The sequence below is a fragment of the Engraulis encrasicolus genome, chromosome 5 (genome assembly GCF_034702125.1).
Source record: "Engraulis encrasicolus isolate BLACKSEA-1 chromosome 5, IST_EnEncr_1.0, whole genome shotgun sequence".
In the NCBI taxonomy this organism is placed as follows: Eukaryota; Metazoa; Chordata; class Actinopteri; order Clupeiformes; family Engraulidae; genus Engraulis; species Engraulis encrasicolus.
The window spans coordinates 46,566,906-46,594,641 of record NC_085861.1 but is presented as its reverse complement, the minus strand read 5'-3'; the positions used below and the strand labels follow the sequence as shown (position 1 = coordinate 46,594,641).

Sequence of the window (27,736 nt, the reverse complement as noted above, 5' to 3'; positions counted from 1 at the left end):
TCATGAAGTGGCCTAGACAGTTTCCAAACATTAACCCTATAATAATCCTGTGAAGGGAACAGAAGTTCCCATTTGGCAAGCTACAGTCATACAACTTAAGTGATTTAGAGATGATCTGCAAAGAAAAGTGGACAAAAATCCTTTCTAATATACCCACAAACATTGTCATTAACTGAAAGAAACATCTGACCTCTGTATGTGAAAACAAGGGCTTTGCCACCAAGTATTTTGTCTTTTTTGACTAGAGGGGTCAAATACTTATTTTCCTCAATGGAATACAAATCAATTAAAATATATTCTTCAAAGTTATTTTCTGGATTTTCTTTTTGATATTCTGTCTCTCTATATTATAATACATTTGATCATTAACATTATAGAATGATCATGTCTTTATTAGTGGGCAAACCAACAAAATCAGCAAGGGATCAAATACTTATTCTCCTCACTGTATGGCCAATTCATATTTATGAATCTACCTATCTACCTAACACTTGGCAGTAAAGGCATGAAAATCGGTACACATATCCTTCTTGATATGCTGATTAAGTTTAGCGTTGGAGGCGTTGCGCAAAATTCATCGTTTTCAAGATGGCCGCCAAATCCAATAAGACCGACCCATATTAATGAATCTACCTGAGACTTGGTAGTAAAAGCATGAAAATCGGTCCACATATCCTTCTTGATATGCTGATTAACATTAGCATTGGAGGAGTCACAAAAAAGTCATCGTTTTCAAGATGGCCGCCAAATCCAATATGACCAACCCATATTAATGAATCTACCTGACACTTGGTGGTAAAAGCATGAAAATCGCTACACATATCTTTTTTCATATGCTGATTAATATTAGCATTGGAGGCGTCGCGGGAAAAAAATAATTGTTTTCAAGATGGCCGCCAAATCAAATATGGCCAGCCCATATTAACTACCTGGTAATTTGTGGTAAAAGCATGACAATTGGTACACATAGTTACTTCTTTACATTAGATGCTTATTCATATTAGGGGCCATGAACAAAAATCAAATATGACTGACCCATATTACAATACAATACATTGCAATATGTATTTATGTAGCACAGTATCACAACTATGAAGTTTACTCATAGCGCTTTGAAAAAAGACATACACGCATACATACACATTCACACACCAGCTGTGCACAGTGTGCAGACTGCCGTACGGCACCGGTTGTCACGCGAGACACAGACACAGACACAGACACAGACACAGACAGACAGACACAGACAGACAGACAGACACACACACACACGCCAAATCTTCACATCATTATCCTGGTCTAGAAATGAATCCTAATACTGTACATGTAAACTTTTCACTCAAGTTATATTTTACATACCCTGAGTTGACTTTTTGATGGCCATCATGTTCCAACTGTGCCATTCACCATTTATTCAAAGTTTATGTCAATCTTTTAATTAGGCATTATTGGCAGTTTGATTGATGTTGGCCATAGTATATACCATAACCTGTGAAATCCTACTACTTTACACAATTGTTCTGATCTGAAATGTAGCATGGATTCCATCCCTCAGTGAGGGTACCAGATCTTGGGGTGCAATCAGGAGAAAGAGTAGGGGTGTAAAGGCGATGGCTGCAGGTTTTTTTTAATAGATACAACTGACATGATTGGATATGGGCTACACATATGCCAAATACCACATTCTTAACGACCTATAAACTGCCATGGGCAATCGTAAATCACAACTTTACTATGAGAAATTGCATAACCACCAGATTATATCACTTGTGAGATCAACTTGTGTTAACCAGGCAAGATATAAGCTTACCATACAACTTGCATTAGGTGCAGGATTGCAGTTTGTTTGAAAACCTTGTGCTGCTAGAAGTAGTCATCAACAATTAGTTTCTTTGAAGTAAGCAATCATAAAAATGTCCATGAATTAACAAATCAAGTTAACTTTCTGTCTAGCAATCTTGAAATCCTGGCCCTTTTGGAATTTGTACAAGGCCTATGCAGTTATCACTAAGCGCTAGAGGTGCTGTACATCCCACAAGCCCCTCAAAAGGATTTGTGCATAACGCTACTGCCTTATTACCTATTTGAGGCCTCAAAAATGCAATCAGTGTACCGATTGAAGAGTATTAGCAGAGAACATTTAATACATACTGTATCTATCCATCTGTACAAAACCTATAATGCAAAAAGAGTCAACAATCTTCAAAGTGTAAGGCTTTAACACTTCAATTCATATAGAGTGGTAGAACACAAGAGGTGGTGCAAACTCTTGCACCTATTCTAAAGTTATCACATTGCAGAAAATAATCTATTGTGGTGGTGGCAGACACAGTTTGGGCAAAACCATAACATATGCATCACTTCATTTGATAACATGCCAATAATGTTTAATAATTTTCAATGGTATTTTGTGAGTGTTAATTATATGCAATGCCAAAATATTTTTGTAGAAAAATATGTATTTTCTTATAAACACTATCTTAGTTGGCCATTTTGAAAATGTGTTTTTTCCCACAATGCCTCAATTTCTAATATTAATGAGCACATCAAGAAGTAAATGTGCACCAGTTTCCATGGTTTTACTAAAAGTGCCTGAAGGATTTATTAAAATGCGTTTGCCATATTTGATTTGGCAGCCATCTTGAAATGTTTTGCAAAGTATCGAGTTCTTTTATCAATCAAAATATAAAAAAAGTAACTGTGCACAAATTTCCATGCCTTTACTACAAACTGTCAGGTAGCTTCATTAATATGGGTTGGCCATAATGGATGTGGCGGCCATCTTGAAAATACAGCATTTTTAGCAATGCCTCCAATGGTAATATTTATCAGCATATCAAGAATGATATGTGTACCGATTTTCATGCTTTTAATACCAAGTGTCAAGAAGATTCATTAATATGGGTAGGCCATATTGGATTTGGCGGCCATCTTGAAAATGCTTAATTTTTCGCAACGCCTCCAATGCTAATATTAATCAGCATATCAAGAATGATATATGTACCAAATTTCATGCTTTTAATACCAAGTGTCAGGTAGATTCATTAATATGGATCAGCCATGCTGGATTTGGCGGCCATCTTGAAAACAATGCATTTTTCGCTACATCTCCAATGCTAATATTAATCAGCATATCAAGAAGGATATGTGTACCGATTTTCATGCTTTTACTACCAAATATCAGGTAGATTCATTAATATGGGTAGGCCATATTGAATTTGGCGGCCATCTTGAAAACGATGCATTTTTCGCGACGCCTCCAACGCTAACATTAATCAGCATATCAAGAAGGATATGTGTACCGATTTTCATGCTTTTACTCAAAAGTGCACGATAAGGCCCTTTTGTGTGTCCCATCCGCTGGACTACTACATTTTACATGCTATGCATGCTATGCATAATCGTTGCAATCTGAAAGACAGCGAGGACACCAGATATTGGGCTTCAACTGACACGATTGGCTATGGGCAACATATATGCCAAATGCCACATTCATAATGCCCAATAAACGGCCATGGGCCATCATAAACCACACCTTTGCTACAAGAAATTGTGTAGGTAGCCTCCAGACTGTCTCACTTGTGGTGTTAACCAGGCAACATGTCACCCTTACTTTGGCGTCTGCAGTGTGGGTTAATGGCTTAAAGTTGTTTTCTTACCAAGTAGAGCAACGAGCAACATGATGATCACAATGTGCTTCATGTTCCGGCACTTGTAGAGATACAGCAGGATGCAAAAGGCGATCACCTCTACAAACTGCCAGAGAGAGAGAGAGAGAGAGAGAGAGAGAGAGAGAGAGAGAGAGAGAGAGAGAGAGAGAGAGAGAGAGAGAGAGAGAGAGAGAGAGAGAGAAAGAAAGAAAGAAAGAAAGAAAGAAAGAAAGAAAGAAAGAAAGAAAGAATGAGAGAGAGAGAGAGAGAGAGACAGAGACAGAGACAGAGACAGAGAGAATCATGATGATGAACAGTTGATGAACAGTTGGATTTCCGTGCAGTGGTACAGAACAGAGTAAATAGTGCAAAAGGATATTCATTCATTAGTTTGTTCATTAACTCATTCATCCATCCATCCATCCATCCATCCATCCATCCATTCATTCATTCAGTCAGAACCAACCAACAGAACTAACAGTGGACCAAATGCATAACTGGCTTGACTAAGCTCCATGCAGGGTTCAACGCATGGTCCTGGTGTAATGTAATGTAATGTAGTGTGGATAAGATACAGGGAGTTTTCCATAGTCTGAATTGCAATACAAACCTGGGACCCCCCACCCCCACCCCCAAATGAAAAAAGTGCTGGAAGTACCACCCTACAGCTGTGATGATTACTGTTAAACGTAAGAGGTAGTACCCATGGAAAAAGATACCACACCCCAATGATTAGGGGGTAATTCACCATGCAGCTTGGTGTTGGTATCGCTGCCGTAGGCACGGAGAGTGTGTAATCAGCTCCAACCTTAGCCGTCGTGTAGAGCCCGGTGGTGGACTAATTGAAACAAATGGCCGTGACAGAGGCGAGCGAGGCAAATGCACGTTACAGATCTGGCATTAATAATGAGACTGCACACCCCCTACTGCCCAATACCCAAACTAAATATGCACACCACACGCACAAATCACACACATCTCATATGCATCTCACGTGCGGACACACACACACACACACACACACACACACACACACACACACACACACACACACACACACACACACACACACACACACACACACACACACACACACACACACACACACACACACACACACGTTCATCAGTAATCAGAATGGGGGACAATTAAGCAGCGGTATACACACACACACGCACACACAACACACACACACACACACACGCGAGTTCATCAGTAATCAGAACGAGGGACAATTTGGCAGCGGCACACAGCACAGCGGGGTCTAGAACAGAGCCACCTCTGGGAACATTCCTCTAAGCAGAGTCAAGGATGCAGGGGCAGGCCTAGTCACAGAGCCGGTTTTACCAATAAGCCGACTAGGCAGTTGCCTAGGGCCCAACCAAATGTTCCCATTGTAGGGGGCCCACAACAGTTAGCCCCGCCATGGTAAATACCAGCGAAAGTATTTCAAATGGGCCTCATGTCTGTATTTTGCCTAGGGCCCTGAAATGGGTAGAACCGCTGCTGCGTAGTCATTAAGCCCACACATTTCCATTTCCTCTTTTATATATTTATAAAACAGTCTTTATATATATATATATTTATAAAACGGTCTTTATATATATATATTTATTAAACTGTTTCAGTATTAAGTGGCCGTTTCCATTATTTATGCGCTTTTCGGCGTAGGCAGCGTAGACCCATCAAGCCTTTTTAAAGTTGTAGGACCACGGGGCACACACAGCGCCGCACACACTCAAGAGGTTAGCTTTTTTTTAAAGCACTTAAACTGCCGTCTTTTATTCACACATCTATTAGTCACTCACTACTACGAGAGCGAGCGATTGCTGCTGCCGCTGCTGCTGCTGCTGTTTCAGCCAGCCCTGCCGTTTTCACACCTAAGGTACAATGATCACAGCTCCTGATGCCCGTCTTAGAAAGCAAGAGGCAATTTCACACTCCGTGCGACTGTGAGCTGCTCAATTCAGCTCGAAAGTGGGGGAAGAGAGCAACACCGGGCATACAAATAGTATGGCAAAAACAGGAACGTGTTCGAGTGAGATGGAACGCACCCAGTGAGATACGCATGAGTGTGGCTATCTTCCTCTGGCACAATACAGGAACATCTTGGGTTTGTGACCTCAACGCTGTTGGAGATGTTTACCCTACAAAGGCAGTAACTACTAGTGTACACAGATATAGAAAGACAGGAAATCACAAACTGTAAACACATGAAAATAAATAGCAATAAATGAGGGCCACGTGAAGAGGTCTGGTGGGTTGAGTCCTGAGGAAGGTATAAATTGGACCCAGAAAAGACAATCCTGAGACTATAGGGTCCCATATCAATATTCCTCTCCTAGTTGCTCTCTCAGTCCTTTGACATGAGGAATTGAGGATGATGGATGAATTATGCAATAGACTGGGTGCACAGCAGCACGGCATACTCACAATGTAGGTGAGGAACTCCCAGCTCATCAGGCTCCTCTCCACCATATTGGCCGTGACGTGAGGAGCAAAGTGTGGGGCAAAGGTCACCAGCAGGTAGGTCCCCGTTATCGCCAGAGCTCCTCCTGGAGGAGGCAAAATGATTATTATTAACAACAACAATTTCATTTATATAGCAGAATATCATACATAACATGTAGCTCTACGTAAGTGCATAAACAAAGACATCAAAACAACAATTAGTAAAAAAAGAGAAAAAATATTTTTTAAATTATTTTGAAGAAATCCAATAAATATTCCATAATTTAAAATAACAACCAATATTAAAGGAGAAGTCCACTTTTTTGAACATTAAGGCCATTTTCTGAGTGGTCTGCAGTGTTTTAGAGTCCCCCTCACCGTTTAATGCATGTTTGCTGCAGTCTCTGTTATTTGGCTGATTTGGATTTGATCTCAACCAGCTTTAGAATGGCCGTCTATGGGCACCTGCAACTCTGTTCTTAAAATCACCTTTAACATTTGTTTTCAAGAATATGCAACTCACCAAGTGTTCAGCAGTATTCACTGGTGTTCCTTAACAATTTTTGTAGTGAAATATGGCATCTTGTGTGTTTTATGTAGCAATTTGTAAATTAAGTTTCACTTTCACTTTCACTTTCTTTCACAAAATGGCAAATAAAAAATGACAGAAGCCATATTTCGCCTTGAAACTTGTTAGGGACTGCTAGTGAACACCCCTAACCACTTTATGAGCTCTAGACTTTCGAAAACAAATGTTTAAGGTGATTTTAAGAATAGAGTAGCAGGTGCCCATGGACGGCCATTCTAAAGCTGGTTGAGATCAAATCCAAATCAGCGAAATGACAGAGACTGCAGCAAATATGAAATAAACGGCGAGGGGGACTCTAAAACATTGCAGACCACTCAGAAAATGGCCTTAATGTTCAAAAAAGTGGACTTCTCCTTTAAGGTAGATTAAAAAAGCTAAAAGGGCATGTTGTTTCACCAGACGCCACTGAAGTACTGAAGGACAATGACAAGACTTCTGTGATCTTGATTTCCATTAAATAGATTCTTGCATAATCGAGTTCAAAAGCAAGGCCATGGGGGCCTTGTCAAATTGTGTACTGTCAAAGCGTCAAGGGAGGGTTATGACTGTTTTGGATACATTGTGTCCTACCTGTCAGTTTTGAGGACTCAAAAATGATAAGGAAGACATAAAATATCCGTAATGTATACATACTGTATATGTACAATACAGATATTAAATATTTATGAGGATCCTCCCTGGATGAGATCCTCCCCATTCACTCTTCAATAAGTAAAGACTGATCATTAACATGTGGGGAAAAATATAATTTCAAATATCAATGTTTGCCCAGGAAATGTGCAGTCAGGCAGGTTAATGAAAGTCATTATTTCATGACAGGCATTAATAATCGCTAAACAAATGGGATCCATCAAGTGGTATTATTTCAGAACAGCCTTCAGACCTTAATTATAGCGATAGCACACCAGCGAGTCACAAAACAATTTCCAGGCTTTTGAGATGTGAAATGACTTTTGAGAGAGGTCTGATTGAGGTGATGAACACGGGAAGATATGGGGTCTGTGTGTGTGTGTGTGCGTGCGTGCGTGCGTGCGTGCGTGCGTGCGTGCGTGCGTGCGTGCGTGCGTGCGCGTGTATGTGTGTGTGTGCGTATGCGTGTGTGTGTGTGTGTGTGTGAGCCTGAGAGAGAGAGAGAGAGAGAGAGAGAGAGAGAGAGAGAGTGAGAGAGAGTGTGTGAGTGAGTGAGTGAGAGTCTGTGTGCGTATGAGAGCGAAATAGATAAGCTGACAGGATGCAGGAGAGTAAGAGAGAGAGAGAGGAAGACAGAGAGAGGGACAAAAAGTGTGTGTGTGTGAGTGAGTGAGTGAGACTGGATGGGTGGCTATAACATGGACTTACCGAGTAGGTCAGAGGCCCGAAGTGACTCCTTCAGGAAGACCACAGAGATAATGGCACTGGCTACATTACAGGTGATAGAGAGACAGAGAGAGAGAGAGAGAGAGAGAGAGAGAGAGAGAGAGAGAGAGAGAGAGAGAGAGAGAGAGAGAGAGAGAGAGAGAGAGAAGAGAAGAAAAGAAAAGAGAAGAGGCCGAGATGAGGCACACACTTCACTGAAATAAGGTCTGATAACAAGACAACCACCACCATCACTGCTGCCACCAACAAAGCCATTCCACACAGCAGGTCCCATGTAATACCTGCTGGCCCTTGGCACTTGGCGGGCTGCTGAAGTGTAGTAATACTGTACCTGCTACACCCACTTGGTGGGCTGCTGAAGTGTAGTAATACTGTACCTGCTACACCCACTTGGTGGGCTGCTGAAGTGTAGTAATACTGTACCTGCTGCACCCACTTGGTGGGCTGCTGAAGTGTAGTAATACTGTACCTGCTGCTGCACCCACTTGGTGGCCGGCTGAAGTGTAGTAATACTGTACCTGCTGCTGCACCCACTTGGTGGGCTGCTGACAGGGCTGGCCTGAGGGAGAAATCGGGCCCGGGCACTTCTAGCTTAAAGGGGCCCCCTCATAATTAGCAGCGCAGAACTGACTCACCGGTGGGCCCCGCACCCTTTGGGCCCCTATTTTCAGAAATGTAAAAAAAATACATCATTTATTTATTTATTTATTTATTTTTACATTGCTGAAAATAGGGGCCCACGAGGGCGCAGGGCCATGGAGGTAGTAAAAGAACTGGAGAGAGTGAATAAGTTCCGCCTCCAGTCATTTCAATGGGAAATGCTAGGCTAGTGAATTCAGCCGAAATTGAACAAATTGTTCAGCTTCAAATTGGCTTTACTCAGCCAATTACGTGCCACGTTACTGACTGACTTACGGTCGACCAGAAAGATATATGGAAGACGGGAATTGGATGCATGGAGTTATTATAAGGTGCCCAACCACACATCTGTATACGTAGGTATGTGTGCCCAACACTAAACTCACGCACCCTTGCCTGGTTAACACCAGACCTAATCACAAGTGAGATTAGGTCTGGGGAGTTGCCTATTGTAAATTCCATATGGGTCCGGAATACTTGGCTATTATGACACACTGCCCTGCTCTCTGATTGGGCAGAGAAACTGTTAAGGTCGGAATGCTTGGCCATTATGACACAGATCCCATGATCTTGTACGTTATGAGTCATCCTCGCCATACTGTCTTTCAGATCGAAACGATTGTGTAGAACTAAAGGCAGTATGGGAGTTCCCAGGCTACACGCACCCACCAATCATCATCCACCTTCTTTGAGCGAAGTGGCGTCGGAAATGAGCAAATTTGTGAAAATTGCGACGAGGAAGTGCCTTGCTAATCGGCGAAGCTAATCAGCCAAATCCTGACCTCCTGCGCAGGGCCCACTGGGAAATGCCTACTATGCCAGATGGCCAGTCCAGCCCAGGCTGCTGAAGTGTATTAGATGCTGCTGTTGCTGCTGCTGCTTTCCCCTAATGGGAAAATTGTGGTTCAGAAGGTGACTGTTTCGATTTCAGCCAACCACCACCACACACTACTGCACTTGGCAACGGGCCCACCCACCACCCCAGGGCCAGGATCTGTTTTGCAGTTAAACACTGAGAACGGGACCATTTTTCTCTGTCATAGGGGATAAGGCTTTCTGACTTGACATGTGTCAGAGGCGGGCTCAGAGAAGAATCGGAAAAAAGTATTATGCAAAATAAACACGTGTTTTTTTTTATTATTATTATTTAAATTCAATAAATACTTATAAAAAACATCCTGAATGGCACAGACATGCAGCGATTTGAGTAGGCCTATCCATCTGTGTGCACTGAAGAGTTGAATTGACGATCGTTTGGTAAAATATCAAGCAATCAAACAAACCTCACAGCCCCCAAAGCTGCAGTCTTAAGTGTCAAAAATGAGACATTAGTGCTCTGAACGCAATCACTAGGTCCATATGAAATCTTGTTATCTTACAGAAAGACACGAAAATAATGAAACTTGAAAAAGAAAAGCAATCATGTTCACATTATGTGAGATTAGTGGCTGCATGGGAAATGATGGGACTTGACTGAAATAACGGGGAAACAAATTTCATATCACATCAACAAACAACGCAGCCTTAATTCCTTCGAGATAAACAAGAGTATTTTTTTCTCCCTCCATCTCTCTAACACCATCTCCACTGCTACTGCCTAAATATTCTGCCCACAGAAAACAACCATGGCAAAAACCAAATTCAGTACAGTGCATTTGGCTGCAGTGAAAGAAAGCATTAGTCTTGCCGCCACCAGTTTAGGTCTTCACAGTTTTGATATTGCAGAAACAGTAGGCCCTATATGGCTGATAGTAGCTTTGTTTTTCAATGAAAATCAATCTTCAATGATACATTTATGGATTGCTTAAACATTTGAAACGGGCGTATTGGATTGCAGCGCGTTTTCTCCAGTGTCCATTTATGAACATAGCACTCACAGGACATACTATTCACTCGAGATTGGTGGTTGGGTGGGTGAGTGAGTGAGTGAGTGAGTGAGTGAGTGAGTGAGTGAGTGAGTGAGTGAGTGAGTGAGTGAGTGAGTGAGTGAGTGAGTGAGTGAGTGAGTGAGTGAGTGAGTGAGTGAGTGAGTGAGTGAGTGAGTGAGTGAGTGAGTGAGTGAGTGAGTGAGTGATTTAGTGATTTAGTGAGTGAGTGAGTGAGTGAGTGAGTGAGTGAGTGAGTGAGTGAGTGAGTGAGTGAGTGAGTGAGTGAGTGAGTGAGTGAGTGAGTGAGGGACTGGATGAGTGAGTGAGCGAGTGGCAGGTGTATCACCTCAGCACTTCCAACAGACAGTAAGGAGCTGCAGCACCCATGATCAGTTGAGCAATGAGTTCACAAACGGACTTTTAAAATAAAATAGCAGTGGAGCTTTTGAAACACTGTACGTTGAAGTCCAACAGACAGATAGATAGCTAGAGAGAGAGAGAGAGAGAGAGAGAGAGAGAGAGAGAGAGAGGGAGGGAGGGAGAGGGAGGGAAGGAGGGAGAGAGAGAGAGAGAGAGAGATAGAGAGACAGCATTGCTCCACAAGTTTGCATGTTTCGAAAAGTGGTTATGCAATGGCACACAACTAACGTCATTCATTATAAAAAATAAAAAACCTCATTGTTCACATAGACACAGAACAGTGATGCTCCTCATTTGTTCATCCCACTCTTGAACAAAAGAAGAGTTTTCGGAGCCGTACGTAACCATGGCAACACCACACACTCTACGACAGAGATTTAGTGCTAAAATGAGGTTAGTAGCAGGGGTCAGCGGTGCGGCAGGAGGGTTAGGTGGCAAGCTCGGGGACATCGAGCAGTATGAACGATAACACAGCATATACTGTATGTGAGCTAAGAGCACTCATCCGAGCTCACTCATCCATAATTCTGTTTGCTCATTTGTATTGCAACCTACCTGGAGTTTGCTCCATTGACTATATTATCGTTAGAGAACAAGGGAAAATGTAGGCTACTCCGCACTTCTGGTGTTGACACTCTGGTGCAAGCAGAGCAGGACAAGGAATCAAAATAAAAAGTAAAAATCTAGCACAGCATGGATGGCTTCTGTTTTTGTTTGTTGAGTTGTTACGCATACGTTGAAACTTTTGTCTTAATGCGCGGCTGAACAAATAAGGAATACCAGAGTACCAGAATACCAGACCGTGTTCCGTCCTGCACAAAGAGCAAGTCGTCAAAGAGCAGGCCGTTTCTCACAGACTTATGCAGTCATATCTTTCCCTGAGTTGAATTGTCTATTTATCTGTTGCATCATCTATTTGAGTTATTTGCACATCATCGTGCATAAAAGAACTCTCTTTTTTTTAAGTATTTTCAGGGCTCTCTGAGGAGAGACAGGAAATGAGTGGAGAGAGAGGCGGCGAAGGAATCTGCAAATGACCCGGTCTGGAATCGAACCCGGGTCGCCGGCATAGTAACGCAGTGTCCTACCGTTAAGCCATGGCAGGGTCATACAGAACTCTTACTACATAACTAGCCTTTCCTACTGTTTCTGCACAGCTATTGACTGTTGAGACAGCTCTCACAAGTTGCACACTTTACTTTCAACTGACAAGTAAGACTTCCAACTATTACCAAAGACTCTCTAGGTTCTTTCTTTTTACCGTCTCTACTACTGGTAATACTAATACTACTGTAGATCAGCTGATGCAGAGGCATCAGTTGGGTGCAACCACACATGAGTGAGGGGCCAACTGAGGAGAATGTAGATAAACACGTATGCACACACACACAGACGGTTGAGTTAAGGTTGAAGTCAGTGCAAGGACACATGACTAAGAGTTCAGCTGAGGACGCGGACACTGTAGAAGCACACACACGCACAGACACACAGACACAGAGAGAGACACAGACACACACACAGACACACACACACACACACACACACACACACACACACACACACACACACACACACACACACACATACACACACACACACACACACACACACACACACACACACACACACACACACACACACACACACACACACAGACACACACACAGCTTGAGTGGATGCACGTCATCTCTTATTGACAGAGTTGAGGTCACTCACTTACTCCCATGACAACAAACTAAGTCCATTGCCTGGCCTGTGTTGTGTGAATGGCATTTCTCATCTGTGCCATCCTTTGTCTTGAGCTGAGCGTCGTGCCCTTCTGCCATCAAGCTAGAAAATGTGCCTGAAGTCTTCTCGTCTGTTTTCTTCGCCTACGTACATGGAATTACGTCATGCCGTGACAATGCTCATTGCGCACCACTGTCAAGTCACGTGCTCAGCACCGGGAAACGAAAGATCTCAAACACAGACACGCACACACACAGACAAACACACACACACACACGTGTGCGCGCACACACACACACACACACACACACACACACACACACACACACACACACACACACACACACGCACACACGCACACACACACAAATACTCTGGAGGGTGTGGGTTTGTTTGTATGAGGGTTTGTGTGTGTGTGTGTGTGTGTGTGTATGCGTGTGTGTGCGTGCGTGTGTGTGTGCGTGTGTGCGCGTGTGCGTGTGTGTGTACGTATGCATGTGTGTGTGCGTTTGAGAGAGAGAGACAGAGAGAGAGAGAGAGAGAGAGAAAGAAAGAGAAGAAGAGTGAGTGAGTGTGTGGGAGTGTGTGTACTGTATGTGTGATGAATAACTCCTCCCGGAATAGCCCAGCAGGGATAGAAGACAGCAGGTAGTGCCAATATCATAATGGCACTGCTGTATACTTGCTGAGTTATTTCACCAGTAAAGGAACAATACTTATGTGGCTCCAGGGGTTTGGTCATCTCGGCATGAAGGGTCTAGGTGTGTGTGTGTGTGTGTGTGTGTGTGTGTGTGTGTGTGTGTGTGTGTGTGTGTGTGTGTGTGTGTGTGTGTGTGTGTGTGTGTGTGTGTGTGTGTGTGTGTGTGTGTGTGTGTGTGTGTGTGTGAGTGTGTGAGTGAGAGAGAGAGAGAGAGAGAGAGAGAGAGAGAGAGAGAGAGAGTCTGTGTGTGGCAGAGACAGCACTATCGCTGTTGCATTGTTCATTTTGGAATAGTGACTTGATGTTTGGTGACAGCAGAAAAACATGTCCGTCACAGTCAGCCGTGTGTCAGTCATCCACACTATAAACCTTCGTCTCTCATAGCAAAGCTTAAGAGAAGAAGGGCCAGCCAGGATATTTCAACATGGCTAATGTAAGCAATGGCTTGCTATGTCTTTAACAATTTCACTGAGCTCTGACATAAAATATTTAAAAATGTCTCATGATGATGAATGTTTGAGTAAACATAATTTGCCAAATACTCAGCTGTAAGACTAGGCCATACGTTCGACTCCAGTTGCTGTGTCTATGTCCCAACCCAAATTCCGGTAAAGAGAGCGCAGCATATGCTAACAGCGTTGAAAGTTAGCGACTCGAACATTAAACATTAGCCTAGCAGGCTAAACTCTCCCGGCTTTATCGCGTCATTAGATTAATTAGCCATCGGCATAAACAGCTTGGTTGACAACTTGGCTGATGCGCTAATGGCCTCGGCCTTGATGACTTCTGATCGAAAGCACATCTGTGTGTTGTGTGTTATGTGCCGTGTGCGGTGCAGACGTTTATCGACGAGCTCAATCGCTTCTGCTGTGGAGATGAATGGCAGTCTGCCAGAGGCACCAGCAGCAACAGCTGAGGCCTGGATAATGACACCCATTAACACAGGTGACTCAGCAGCAGCAGTCGCACCATGCGGATCTGGTATGTGGATGCAGGACCGCCGACAACTTTGGCCGGGCCCGAGACAAAGTTATTTGAAAGTCCCCCGCAATACATACAATGTAATGAGGACCTAATTCTGGGCCCTCTTCTCCCTGAGCTCGGGAAAACGGGCCCCTTTGTCAACCACTTTTGACTTCCCCATCTCTGAATGGCCTGTGGTCGATTATACAGAGCTGTGTGAATTGAAACTCCTTTTACTCTTTAACCTGTGATCATTGAACCTGTGCAGAGCACCTGCTGTGGGCTAATGTGGGTGGGAGGAAGCCAGGACAAATATGGCGACTGCGCATTTGGCCTTAACAGACTGATCTAGTTTAGTTTATTTAGCTAAGTTTAACAGGTACCATGCACGATAGTCATTCTTTACAAATGTAAAATAGATGGCTTGTGCCAGATTATAGCTAGCACAGCTCATTTAGGAGCCCAGGGGGGTCTACCTAGTTGGGAAGGTTACCAATTTTTATGGGTACTATGATGTCTGGCATGGTCCCCAGATAGAGGAACAGCACGTCTGCCGAGTTCCCTCGGGTGGGTGTGGCAAGGAGGGGGTAAAACTGGCACCCAAAAAATGGGCTAGATCAGTTGGTGAGGTTACCACTTGGAAGCTGTTGTAAATTGTTCATCATAGTCCCCTGATAGAGAAATGACCACTGCCAGACATTTTTAGTGGTGGGTTACCCCCGGCAGACGCCCCCGTATGATGATACCCCAAAAAATGGGCTAGATCAGTTGGTGAGGTTACCACTTGAAACCTGTTGTAAATTGTTTGTCATGGCCCCCTGATTGAGGAATGGCCACTGCCAGACGTTTTTGATGGTGGGCGGGGCTTGCCAGACATCGTTAACTGGGGGGTAAAAAATGGGCTAGATCAGTTGGTGAGGTTACCACTTGAAATCTCTTGTAAATTGTTCATCATAGTCCCCTGATAGAGAAATGACCACTGCCAGACATTTTCAGTGGTGGGGTACCCCCGGCAGACGCCCCCGTATGATGACACCCCCAAATATAGGCAAAGACATTCACATAAGGTTTGAACCAGACATGGTACACAAAAAGACAAATGAGACCACTTTTTTAGATAATTCGAACACATGGGGAAATGATTGGAAGGGTCAATATGTTCATAGAAACATGTTTTGGGTACTTTTTAGGACAAAAATGACTTCAATTTAAATCCGGATAGGAACCAGTGGGCAGGCTTTCAAAATCAATGCAAACATGACATGTTTCTGATTTAAAAGAATGGTGGCCAGCATATTTAATTAAAATGTACAAAATAATAAATCAATATTTACTGTTATGACCAAAGTACAGTAACTTTTGCAGCTAAAAATGTCTCTTTCAAAATTGCAGACAATGGAGAAGATCCCCCTTTTCATGTATGGAAATTGCAATTTTCCTATAATGAATACTTACATACTTAAATATTCCACAGAGCACCTTAAAGCAATTCGTGGACAAATTGCGCTGATTTTGAAGGCTTGTGAATGGTACTAAGAAATTGCACTACTACAGTACATGCACTACTGCACCATTGTATGTTAACAGCAATTTGAAATTCCCACTTTCCAGCAGCTCTGAAGATTTAGAATCAAAATACTTAACATAGGCATACACAGCAGCAGGGTGTGTTGCATTGTTGCTGTGAGGTATAGCATGCACATGTGCAGTTCCATTGGCGTGTGCGTGTGTGTCAGACATCCAATCCAATAACAAATTCATCCACCCACCCAGGGCCTCTTCTTGTTGATATTGTATACTCTCAGTCAAATGTTCCACAGAGGAGGCGATTTCTGCCATCCACCCAGCCCTTACCTGGACAAAATGAGTAATATGAGAGAATGCTTTGATATGTGAGGATGCTGGGCATATACTTCAATTCAGCATTCAACACCATAATAGTATATTTCATGTACAGAATGTGCAAGCTGGGTCACTGACCATCCACACAGCACCCATCACTGACTTTGTTACTGGTGTATAGAGAGTGAATTACACAAAATTCCTAGGGAGGACATCTGCTGGAACAACCCTTCATCATTGATTAAGACCACCAATGCCACTGCTTCCTGGGTAAAGTTGAGTGGGCAAATTCATCTCCCATCCATCATGAACATTTGTTCAGCTAGTGCCACTCATTCAAGTTGGCCCATAATGTGCTCTGTGGCAAGTAAGTTTGCTGGGTCCCCTACCAGAGTCCACAGCATGGATGGGATGCCAGGAGACATGCCAGTACACCAAGGGACATGGAGGAGGCCATACTGTAGGAGAGTTTACAATCCAGCAGCGGGATACAACAGCAGTGTAGAAATGGGATTGACCCAGAACACAGATCACCCCCCTAAAACAACTGCATCAAGTCTTTGCACTGTTTGCTATGTGCACGAAACCCACTCTGTTCTCCAAGATATATTTACTACTTTTATTATTTGTATTATTTGTATTATTTTATTATAATATGTATCTATGGCTGCTGTAGTTTGACATTAATTTTGTTGTGTACTTAAGGATATATTATTTGTTTGCACAGATAGGCCTACATACACAGCTATACCTATGGAACTGTACTATGTGACTGCAGCTTTACCTGCATACCTCACAAGAACTGATTGGGCCCTGCAAAACACACACACACACACACACACACACACACACACACACACACACACACACACACACACACACACACACACACACACACACACACACACACACACACACACACACACACACACACACACACACACACACACACACACACACACACACACACAATGTGACTGCACCTTTACCTGCAGTATCTCACAATAACTGCCTGGGCCCTGTAACATGCAACACACCATTGCTACGCCCCCACATTGACATAGCTCTATTTATTTGTTCATCACTTTATTATTTCTCAATACTTGAATACTGTTACTGGTCCTGTCTTGCACTTTAATGTCTGTCAGTTAATGTCAGTCCTGTCGTCTATGTTGGGGAATTCGGGTAAATTGGGCCACTTTGGGCCATTCGCTTATATGCAAAAAAGTGGCCCAATTTACCTGAATATTATCTAAATATTCAGAACTGAAATGTCAAATAGCTGTTAACATACAGTGGTGCAGTAGTGCACATAGTGCAATTTCTTAATATAAATCACAGGCCTTCAATGTCAGCATATTTTGTCCATGAATTGCTTATAGGTGCATTGTGTAATTTATTTGGTTGTTCATTTCCCAGAATTCATACTGCCCATTCAAAATATTACCTTTTTATGAATATTAACCACCACCATGAAATTCTAAGTATTCATTATGGCTGGGAAAATTGCACTTTTCACACATGCAAAGGGGGAACTTCTCAATTGTCTGCCATTTTGAAATGGACATTTTTAGCTGCAAAACTTACTGCACTTTGGTCATAATAGTAAATATTGGTTCATTATTTTGTAAAAATGAGTGAAATATTCTGGCCACCATCCTACAAAATGCACTTTTTAAGTCAGAAACACGTCGTCTTTGCATTGTTTTTGAAAGCCTAAACACTGATTCCTGTCCGGAATTGTGATATCTGTTAAATTAAAGTCATTTTGTCCTAAAAAAGTACCCAAAACATGTTGCTATGAACATATTGACCCTTCCAATCATTTCTCCATGTTGGAATTATCTAAATAAAAGTGGTCTCATTTGTCTTTTTGTACCATGTCTGGTTCAAACCTTATGTGAATGACATAGCCTATATTGGGGATGTCACCATACGGGGGCGTCGGCCGGGGGTCCCCCACCACTGAAAATGTCTGGCAGTGGTCATTTCTCTATCAGGGGACTATGATGAACAATTTACAAGAGATTTCAAGTGGTAACCTCACCAACTGATCTAGCCCATTTTTTACCCCCCAGTTAACGATGTCTGGCAAGCCCCGCCCACCATCAAAAACGTCTGGCAGTGGCCATTCCTCAATCAGGGGACCATGACAAACAATTTACAACAGGTTCCAAGTGGTAACCTCACCAACTGATCTAGCTCATTTTTGGGGGTATCATTATACGGGAGCGTCTGCCGGGGGTAACCCACCACTAAAAATGTCTGGCAGTGGTCATTTCTCTATCAGGGGACTATGATGAACAATTTACAACAGATTCCAAGTGGTAACCTCACCAACTGATCTAGCCCATTTTTTGGGTGCCAGTTTTACCCCCTCCTTGCCACACCCACCCGAGGGAACCCGGCAGACGTGCTGTTCCTCCATCTGGGGACCATGCCAGACATCATAGTACCCATAAAAATTGGTAACCTTCCCAACTAGGTAGACCCCCCTGGGCTCCTGGACTACATCTGCAGTCCCTGGTCTCACAGTTGATTGGCTAGGACATGTCTGGAGTATGAGGATACACTTAAAGGTATATTATTTGTCATTGGTCTGGGACGATTTTAATTGCATGACAGATGATTGATTAATACAGGTAAGGAACTATTTGGATTAACTGACAGATGGTTGTCAGGTAGGTGTCTGGAATGTCGTGAGGGCTGTGGGGCCAATTGGATGGCTTTACAGACGACTGGTCAGTATGTGTGTCTGATAATGCATAGAACATTCAGAAGCAATATATAAGGAGGAGACAGTTCATAAGAAGCTTCTTCTGGACTCAATATGACGTAAGGTTCTAAATCGCCATCCAATGGCAGTCCTTTAGGACACTAGGAGAGAATGAATGGAGTTCAGTGGGGAAAGTCATGCCCATTTAGGGAGACCGGAGTTGATCCAACTTCGTTGTACTGGTGATACATGCTACACTTTATCTGGGTTTACCATACAAGAAATTGTTTTGTATGTTGTGCTCTGTGAAGATGCTTACCTATGACGGAGACACAGCCCAGGGGTGCAATGAGGGAGGCCGGGGCAAAGCCGTAGGCTGCGAAGTTGCCCAATTCCCCCAGACCCATGAGGGAGATGCCCAGCCACCATAGCCAGCTCTTGTAGTACGGCTTGCTGGAGCCGCGCTGGGACTGCCGCACATGCGTGTATTTCTGTGGACACACAAGGCGAGAGACTGAGACGATCGATCTGCCTGTTTGCCTGCCTGCCTGCCTGCCTGCCTGCCTGCCTGTCTGCCTGTCTGTCTGTCTGTCTGTCTGTCTGTCTGTCTGTCTGTCTGTCTGTCTGTCTGCCTGCCTGCCTGTCCATCTTGTCTTCCTACTGAATATGTAAGCACATGATGTTGCTTTCATTCTCAATGTACATAGTGTATATTGCACATGTTTATACTAACAAATCGAAAGTTATTCTATTCCATTCCATTCGCTACACAGCTACAACATACAGTACATGCATTGCCATTTATACATGTGCCCATCTCTTCACACTAAAAGCAGAGCATCCCGAACAGATTGTGGAATCACAAATCAGACATGGCATCAAAACATGAAATGGAATAGAACATCAAAACACAGACACTGCCAACGCATACCTGAATATTTAAAGAGATGCTGATGAGAAAGTTGCCACATATGGCGATGATGATTCCTTGGGTGTACGTCTGGGAGAGAAGAGGAGAGAAGAGAAGAAGACCATGAGAACAGATTCAGAAGAGTGAGGACAAGGAACAACAGTGAGATTAGTCAACTTAAGACAGATGCTACACAAAAATCTCCCTGACAATGACATCCTCACACACGCACATCTTTGTGCACCCCACATCCCCCCAAACACACACACCACCATCTCGTTGTGCTCCCCAAAACACACACACACACACACACACATCTCTATGAGCCCCAACACGCACACACGCACAAATGTACACACACACACACACACACACACAGCGCGCACACACACACACACACACACACACACACACACACACACACACACCACACACACCACACACACACACACACACACACACACACACACACACACACACACACACACACACACACACACACACACACACACGTATCCATCCATCTCTGTGTTTCTGTCAACTTCCTCATTATCCGGGTTGAGATTGTAACTCGGAGCAATAGCCTGCCCTCTGTTGCCTTGCCTGTTGCTGTGCGTGCTGTCGTACGGATGGCTGTCAGTGTGTGGGAAAGCCCCCGAGGGAGAGAGGCAGAGAGACACATGCCATCAGGTCTGACAAAGAGCTACGCATGATGTGCCACCACTAGGCCCTCTAGTACACCCCAGGGAGGCTCTACATGTGAAGTGTGTGTGTGTGTGTGTGTGTGTGTGTGTGTGTGTGTGTGTGTGTGTGTGTGTGTGTGTGTGTGTGTGTGTGTGTGTGTGTGTGTGTGTGTGTGTGTGTGAGAGAGAGAGAGAGAGAGAGAGAGAGAGAGAGAGAGAGAGAGAGAGAGAGAGATAGAGAGAGAGAGAGAGTGTGTGTGTGTGTGTGTGTGTGTGTGTGTGTGTGTGTGTGTGTGTGCGACTTTATTGTAAAAGGAACATACCAATGTCTATGTTCTTGACACATGCATTACACACACAGAAGACATAACAAATGTGTGAGAATGTATATGGTAGATCATATACACACAAACACATGCATGCACACACTCAGCTTGCCAGAAAAGGAGAGAAAGACAGGAGAGAGAGCAAGAAACTCAGTCTCAGTTTCTGTTTTTTGTCTGTTCTGTCTTCTGTCCGCGCCACACTCTGTCAGCTTTGACAGTGTCCCCAACATTCATATTCCATTGTCTCACTGTAACTTTTATTTCTAGAGAACATTGACACAAACACTTGCACATATTTATGTTATGTCTGTAGGCAAGAATGTGTGTGTGCTTGTGTGTGTGTGTGTGTGTGTGTGTGTGTGTGTGTGTGTGTGTGTGTGTGTGTGTGTGTGTGTGTGTGTGTGTGTGTGTGTGTGTGTGTGTGTGTGTGTGTGTGTGTGTGTGTATACATAGAGTTTACACAAACACAAATATTCACACGCATGCACGCACGCACGCACACACACACGTATGTGTACGTGAGTATGACACATTGAGACACTGAATGGGTGAATGTCATGAGCCACTGCTAGTCTTGGCAGCACAGCGTGAGAGGCAGAGGAAGAGAGAGATGTAGAGAGAGAGAGATACGGAGAGAGAGAGAGAGAGAGAGAGAGAGAGAGAGAGAGAGAGAGAGAGAGAGAGAGAGAGAGAGAGAGAGAGAGAGAGAGAGAGAGAGAGAGAGAGACATAGAGGCATTAACATCCACATTAGCATGCCTATATTAGCATTTGGCAGCTTAAGGCCGCAGGATACGTGGAGGAACTACCAAGTGCTTCCCCTTCCCAGCCAGTCAGCCAGGCAGACAGGCAGCCATAATTGCAGTGTAATTGATGAAGCATAAATGAGATCATTTGGGCAACATGCTGTTTTAGAAGAGAGAGAGAGAGAGAGAGAGAGAGAGAGAGAGAGAGAGAGAGAGAGAGAGAGAGAGAGAGAGAGAGAGAGGGAGAGAGAGACCACTAGACGCCCCTAGCACCCAAACCCAACCATCCTGCCAGCATGCCAATATGCCCCAACCTACCCCTCTCCCACCACCTCCATCACCCAGCACCCCTACTGAGCCGTAACCTCCCGCCTGCAGCCAATCCAATTTGGGAATGAGTGCGTGCATGCCGATGTCTGAGCGGGGGTGAATTCATACATGAAAATGAAAGAAAAGAGGTGAAGAGGGAAGAGGATGCGAGGGCAAAGAAACAGCTGGAAGACTGACTGGGGATGGTGAAGGGGTTTAGAGAGAGAGAGAGAGAGAGAGAGAGAGAGAGAGAGAGAGAGAGAAGAGAGAGAGAGAGAGGGAGGAGGGAGAGAGAGAGAGAGAGAGAGAGAGAGAGAGAGAGAGAGAGAGAGAGAGACAGACAGACAGACAGACAGACAGACAGACAGAGAGATGGAGAAGAGAGATTGACAGACTGTAAGATAGAAAGGTGGAGATGAAGAGAAAGACTGAGAAAGAGAGGAATGGTTAGAAACATAAACCTCAATTCAATTCTGTTTATTTGCCACACACTTGTCGAAATCCACTAAATACAGATCGGAAAAAAGACACACAAATACAGACCAGGACAACTAAACAAAACAACACAAAAGCAGAAAGTAAAATAAATAAATAAAATAATTACAATGTATACTACAGACATTCCATCCAATGCACTCTCAACCTGGATGTATACCTAGTGCTACTCACTTAGTCGGATTTGCGAGTGCCACCATGATATTGTTGGAACTGGAAGAACCGTCCAGACATAGAGAGCAACGGACTAAAAAAGCAGACAGCTGCTGTTGCAGTAGGCTGAAGAGCCCATTAAAGTAAAGCAGAGAAACAGCAACAGTACAAACACCCACTGGCACAAGGCAGCAGTGTTTACCCTGGCAGCCTGCCCACTACCTGCCCTGCCAGGAACAACACTACACCACTCCACTACCCACGCCATCAGCCGCCAGTCCCACCTGACCTCACACCTGACCTGACTCTATACACACCAACTTTATGGATACAGGCTGATTAACTAGCCAGTGTAACGAACACCAGTCATCTAAATGACTTACCTGCACTGTGCTCTGTATTTCCCAATACTGTACATTGTATGTTTGCAAATTATATATGATACAAGTATATTTATGTATAAACTGTTGTGGATGAAACTATCTGATAAACTTAATGTAATGAAAAGGTTAGGAATTCAAATTTAGCACCAAGTTACACATGAATGCATAGACATGCACCTCTATTTGCCTATTGTCTCTTATTCTATTGGCAGAACTCCAGACTACCTTCTACCTTCAGTCTACCTTGTCTGAGGTCATGCCAACATACAAATAAAGCACTGCTCTTGTCAACCACGTGCTGAAGTTAAACAAAATGATCACAATCTCACAACTACTTGACTCATACATCTACAGCTTACAACTACATGGTCCTTACATCACCACAAAATAAGTTCCAGTAACCTACGTTGTGCGCAAATCCTCCAAAAAAAGCAAATAGGTTTCTGACCAACCGACCAAAATAGCGGCTTATAGAGTCGCTTCATGCGAGTAGAAACCATGTGAAACTAATACCAACAAAATATTTGATATCACAACTGTTCTAAACCGTGAACAATCTTCGCCTGAATGATACATGCAGGCCCGCTGACAGAGGGGGACAAAGGGGTATGTTGTCCCGGGCCCAGGGAGATAGGGGGCCCAGATTTGGCTCCCCGTTACATTGTATGTATTGGGTTGAGGGCCCTTTCAGATGACATTATCCTGGGCCCAGCAAAAGCTGTCAGCGGCCCTGGATACATGTGAGAAACTGAGAGGAGAATTGAGAGAAACACAAGGCATAAACACATCACGAGCCAAATCCCCACATCCCACCCACATATTCATCAGCCAATGATAAGACACTGTGTCAAATCCAATTACCCCGCACCACATACTGCATGTTATTGCTGCACATCATAAAAAAGATGTATTTCCACGACAACTGGCATTACCTCGTGGCACATAAATACCTTGTGGTGGTGGTGTTGTTTATGCGATTCATCATGGCTATTTAAGATGCTATTGTCGAGGGATCAAAAGAATGGCAGAGTGCGCCATAAAAGTCTATTTGTGTGATATGGCTTGTTCACGACCGGCCGTGGCCCTTTCTGCTCTGAAGGTGTGGATATGTCACGGCTTCGGCAGGCGAGTCGAGGCGAAGTGCTTGTTAATGTATACCAAGCCTGTCGCTTTTATATGGCAATTTGAACTGCAAAGGCAAAAAATAAACACACACACACACACACACACACACACACACACGCTGGAGTAGACAGCCTCCAGCTGTGCGATAAATAAAAACAGAGAAAGAAAACAATGGCCTTGGTCTGATGAACCTTCATTTCAGTGATTGAGTGAATTCAATCTGTTACGCTGACACGCAAGCATACGTGCAAACAGAGAGAGAGAGAGAGAGAGAGAGAGAGAGAGAGAGAGAGAGAGAGAGAGAGAGAAACAGACAGACAGACAGACAACATACAGCGTGCGCACGTACACCACATATGCACACACACATAGACGCACACGCACACACTCAAACTATGACACCGTCATACAGTACATCGTGCCGCAAATCCAATCTATTTCACCCTTTTGATTGTGTCAGTCATGGGTCAAAGCGTGGCCCATCTTAAATGTGATGAGGGAAACATAGGGCAGCAGGTGTCCTCTGGGTGCCACACAGATGGAATGGAATCCCTACCCTTTACACACACTCACACACACACTCACACAAACTCACTACACTACACAAACACACACACTACACACGCATGCACACACGCAACACACACACACGAGTCACTGAGAGGGGTGGTGGGGGTGGATCTACCAAGTCCCAACCGAAGTCGATACAACAATGGCAGAAGACCTACAGTGGTGAAAATTGCAAGTCAAGAAAAAACACCTATAGATGCTATAGGTATAAAATAGTGATACAAGACTTAGAGGTAGACACAGAGTGAAAAAGAGGGGAATTAGAGAGAGAGAGAGAGAGAGAGAGAGAGAGAGAGAGAGAGAGAGAGAGAGAGAGAGAGAGAGAGAGAGACTACATAATTGTGTATGAACCGTGTGTGTGTGTGTGTGTGTGTGTGTGTGTGTGTGTGTGTGTGTGTGTGTGTGTGTGTGTGTGTGTGTGTGTGTGTGTGTGTCTGTGTGTGTGTGTGCGCACGCGCGTTTGCCTGTGTGTGTTTGTGTGTGTGTGTGTGTGTGTGTGTAAAAGTTGCGTGTATTTAAGTTACCACACACACACACACACACACACACACACACACACACACACACACACACACACGCACACGCACCAGCCAAGAGGGCTAAAATCAATACGCTCTCTGCCTGCTACGCACCACTGGGTACCTGAACCATCTTGGCACATCACTGACCTGGGGTCAGAGCATTTACCATCATAAGGGTTGGAAAATGTATCTCCTGTGCAAACACCACCTCCTACAACACCACCTACACGAAGCCAAAGGCAACTGACTGCAGCTACAGTCAGTGGCAGAACAATTGCACACAGGGCCCCAGGTCAAGACACTTGTAGGGCCCCCTATACAGCTTGCCAAGCTCACAATAGGGCCCCCACTACCAATACGGGAGGGCCCTGGGCCTAGGGGCAAGTGCCCTGCTCACCCTCCCTATAGCTCCGCCCCTGGCTACAGTACTCCTGTCCCAACAGTAGAGTTCACTTCACGGCTTCAACACAGCATTACAAATCTATCCATGTCTTCCTTCTGCCTATGCATTTCACACACTAACGATCTGGCTAATTAGCTGTATCTATAGCCTACCGTACCTGGCACAGGGGTGGTGAGTTATAATGAGGACGAACTGCTTCAGTGAAAGCTTGGAGCAAATTACTACCCAGCACAGAATAGGAGGACTGACTTCAGCTGTCTGAAAGCCAAGGCAGGATGCCCACCTCTGCTCTGTCTAGGCCTGCCAGTAGACACATGGCATGATGGCAAAACAAATAACAACACAAGTGGAATGTTTTTTGTTGTAGTTGTCTTCTGTGTTCTTTTAATAACTTTGCTTAGCTCATACAGTATGCTTAGACCAATTAAGCCTGCTACATACAGTACAATTCTAAACTCTAAAAATGTATCAACACGGATTGTTTAATCAAGCTATGGCTGCTGTGCAAACAGTCATTCTATCTTACCTGTACCACAAAAATCCAAACAAGTAACATTGGCTTTTGTGCTCTTCACTGCTGAGAGCCTAGTTTCACAAGTAGGACAGGAGATTTTGTTTTTTTATTCATTGACTTTGTGTATCCGTTTCTCTGACAGATTCTGCCACCAGTACGCCAAAAACATCCGAATTCTCTGTCTAATATTTCACGGTTCGGGCTTAACAGGGTTGCTTTGACCGGGTGTGTCTGTATCTCTGGCAAGCGTTGCCACCAGTCTACCAGCGTTGTGCTGTTGGCAGTGGGCAGTGCTCAGGTTTCCTGGCCCAGGAACAGGAAGAGGAAGAGGAGAACGGAGAGGGAAGAGAACAGGATCACAGACTGGGAGTGGCCACTCAACACTGGCCCATTTGGCAAACATTGCATCAACACTAGATAAACACTGCCTGCTTGCCACTTAGATAATGTGCGAAAGCATAGCCAACATATTATTATAAATTATTCAATATTTTGAATCGTTCTTTCATAGGCAGCTGCTTTGATCAAATGTGTGTTACAGTCATGCTTATGTTGATAATGTTGCTCTCGCCTTATTTTTCACTCAGTTAAAACTACATGACCACCACACTGTAATCGAGTAAAGGCATCTTATTTTGTCCATTTAGACAAACCAATGCGCCATTTGCCAATGTGTGCCATTAGACAAAACCAGTTTGCGTGTGTACATCAAACCATTGGTGAGGACAGTCTTATTGACACACTGCTCTACAGTAGTGTTTCTCAACGGGGGCAGTAAAGGCCCCCAGGGGGCGTTGGGGAGCTCTAAGGGGGCGTTGAGAAGGATACAGCTGAGAGGGGGCGCTGCTTAGTTGCCATTGGGGGGCATTAGTCCATTTCATTTTTTAAAACTAAAAAAAGGGGGGGGGGTTGTCAGGCTTATCATGAGGTCAAGGGGGTGTTGGGAGGCTTATCATGAGGCCAAGGGGGCGTTTGTTCAAAAAAGGTTGAGAACCACTGCTCTACAGCATTAATCCTATGTGCTAAATCAGCACCGGAATAAAATGATAAAAAATGGTGTCCTCTATTCGCTTCCAAAGCTGACACAGAAGCATAATGACAGCCATCATTCATCTGCTGGTGTGTAGTTGTTCTTGTGACATGTGTGGGAAACGGCAATCACGAGCGAATGAATAGAATAGATCATCTCCACACACACAGCTGTAAGTGGGCTGATCTCACAACAATGCTGCGTAGCTTCTGGCTCAAAATATGCCGCCATTGGACAACATCCTAAACAAAATACATCCGCCATATGGCAACTCTCTGGAATGAAAGAGGCTCTCTGTATTCTCCAAACAAGAAAGCGATGGACATTGCATAATACTTGTGGTGGCCTCTGTGTTTCTTTTTTCATTATTATTATTACTACAACAGTGGCAGTGTTATTTTGAAATTCTATTATGTCAAAAATGTCTATTGGATCTCAGCATTTTTCCCTTCCAAAACTAAGTAAGCAACTTAAGAAAGTCAATTTTATTTTCATAGCACTATTCACAGACAAGATAGTCACAAAGTGCCTTACGGTTTAAAAATTGCAAAATCAATTCCACAAGTAATGGGTTAGCAACGTGGATGCAATTGAGGGCCACAGGAACAATCATTAGTGCCAGCCCCTCTCCATCCATCACTCCCACA

At 44.0% G+C, this 27,736-nt stretch overlaps 1 protein-coding gene across 1 annotated transcript in view; it reads right to left on the bottom strand.

Moving 5' to 3' along the window:
- Window positions 1–27,736, bottom strand: part of LOC134449564 (NIPA-like protein 2) — a 39,017-nt gene that overhangs the window by 5,722 nt on the left and 5,559 nt on the right. Inside the window, exons 2-6 of the mRNA XM_063199573.1 lie at window positions 19,854–19,922; window positions 19,242–19,413; window positions 8,029–8,088; window positions 6,084–6,205; window positions 3,660–3,756 (exon numbers count right to left, since the gene is read on the bottom strand). Of these exons, the coding sequence (XP_063055643.1) occupies window positions 3,660–3,756; window positions 6,084–6,205; window positions 8,029–8,088; window positions 19,242–19,413; window positions 19,854–19,922 (520 nt within the window). The remainder of the gene's footprint in view (window positions 1–3,659; window positions 3,757–6,083; window positions 6,206–8,028; window positions 8,089–19,241; window positions 19,414–19,853; window positions 19,923–27,736) is intronic.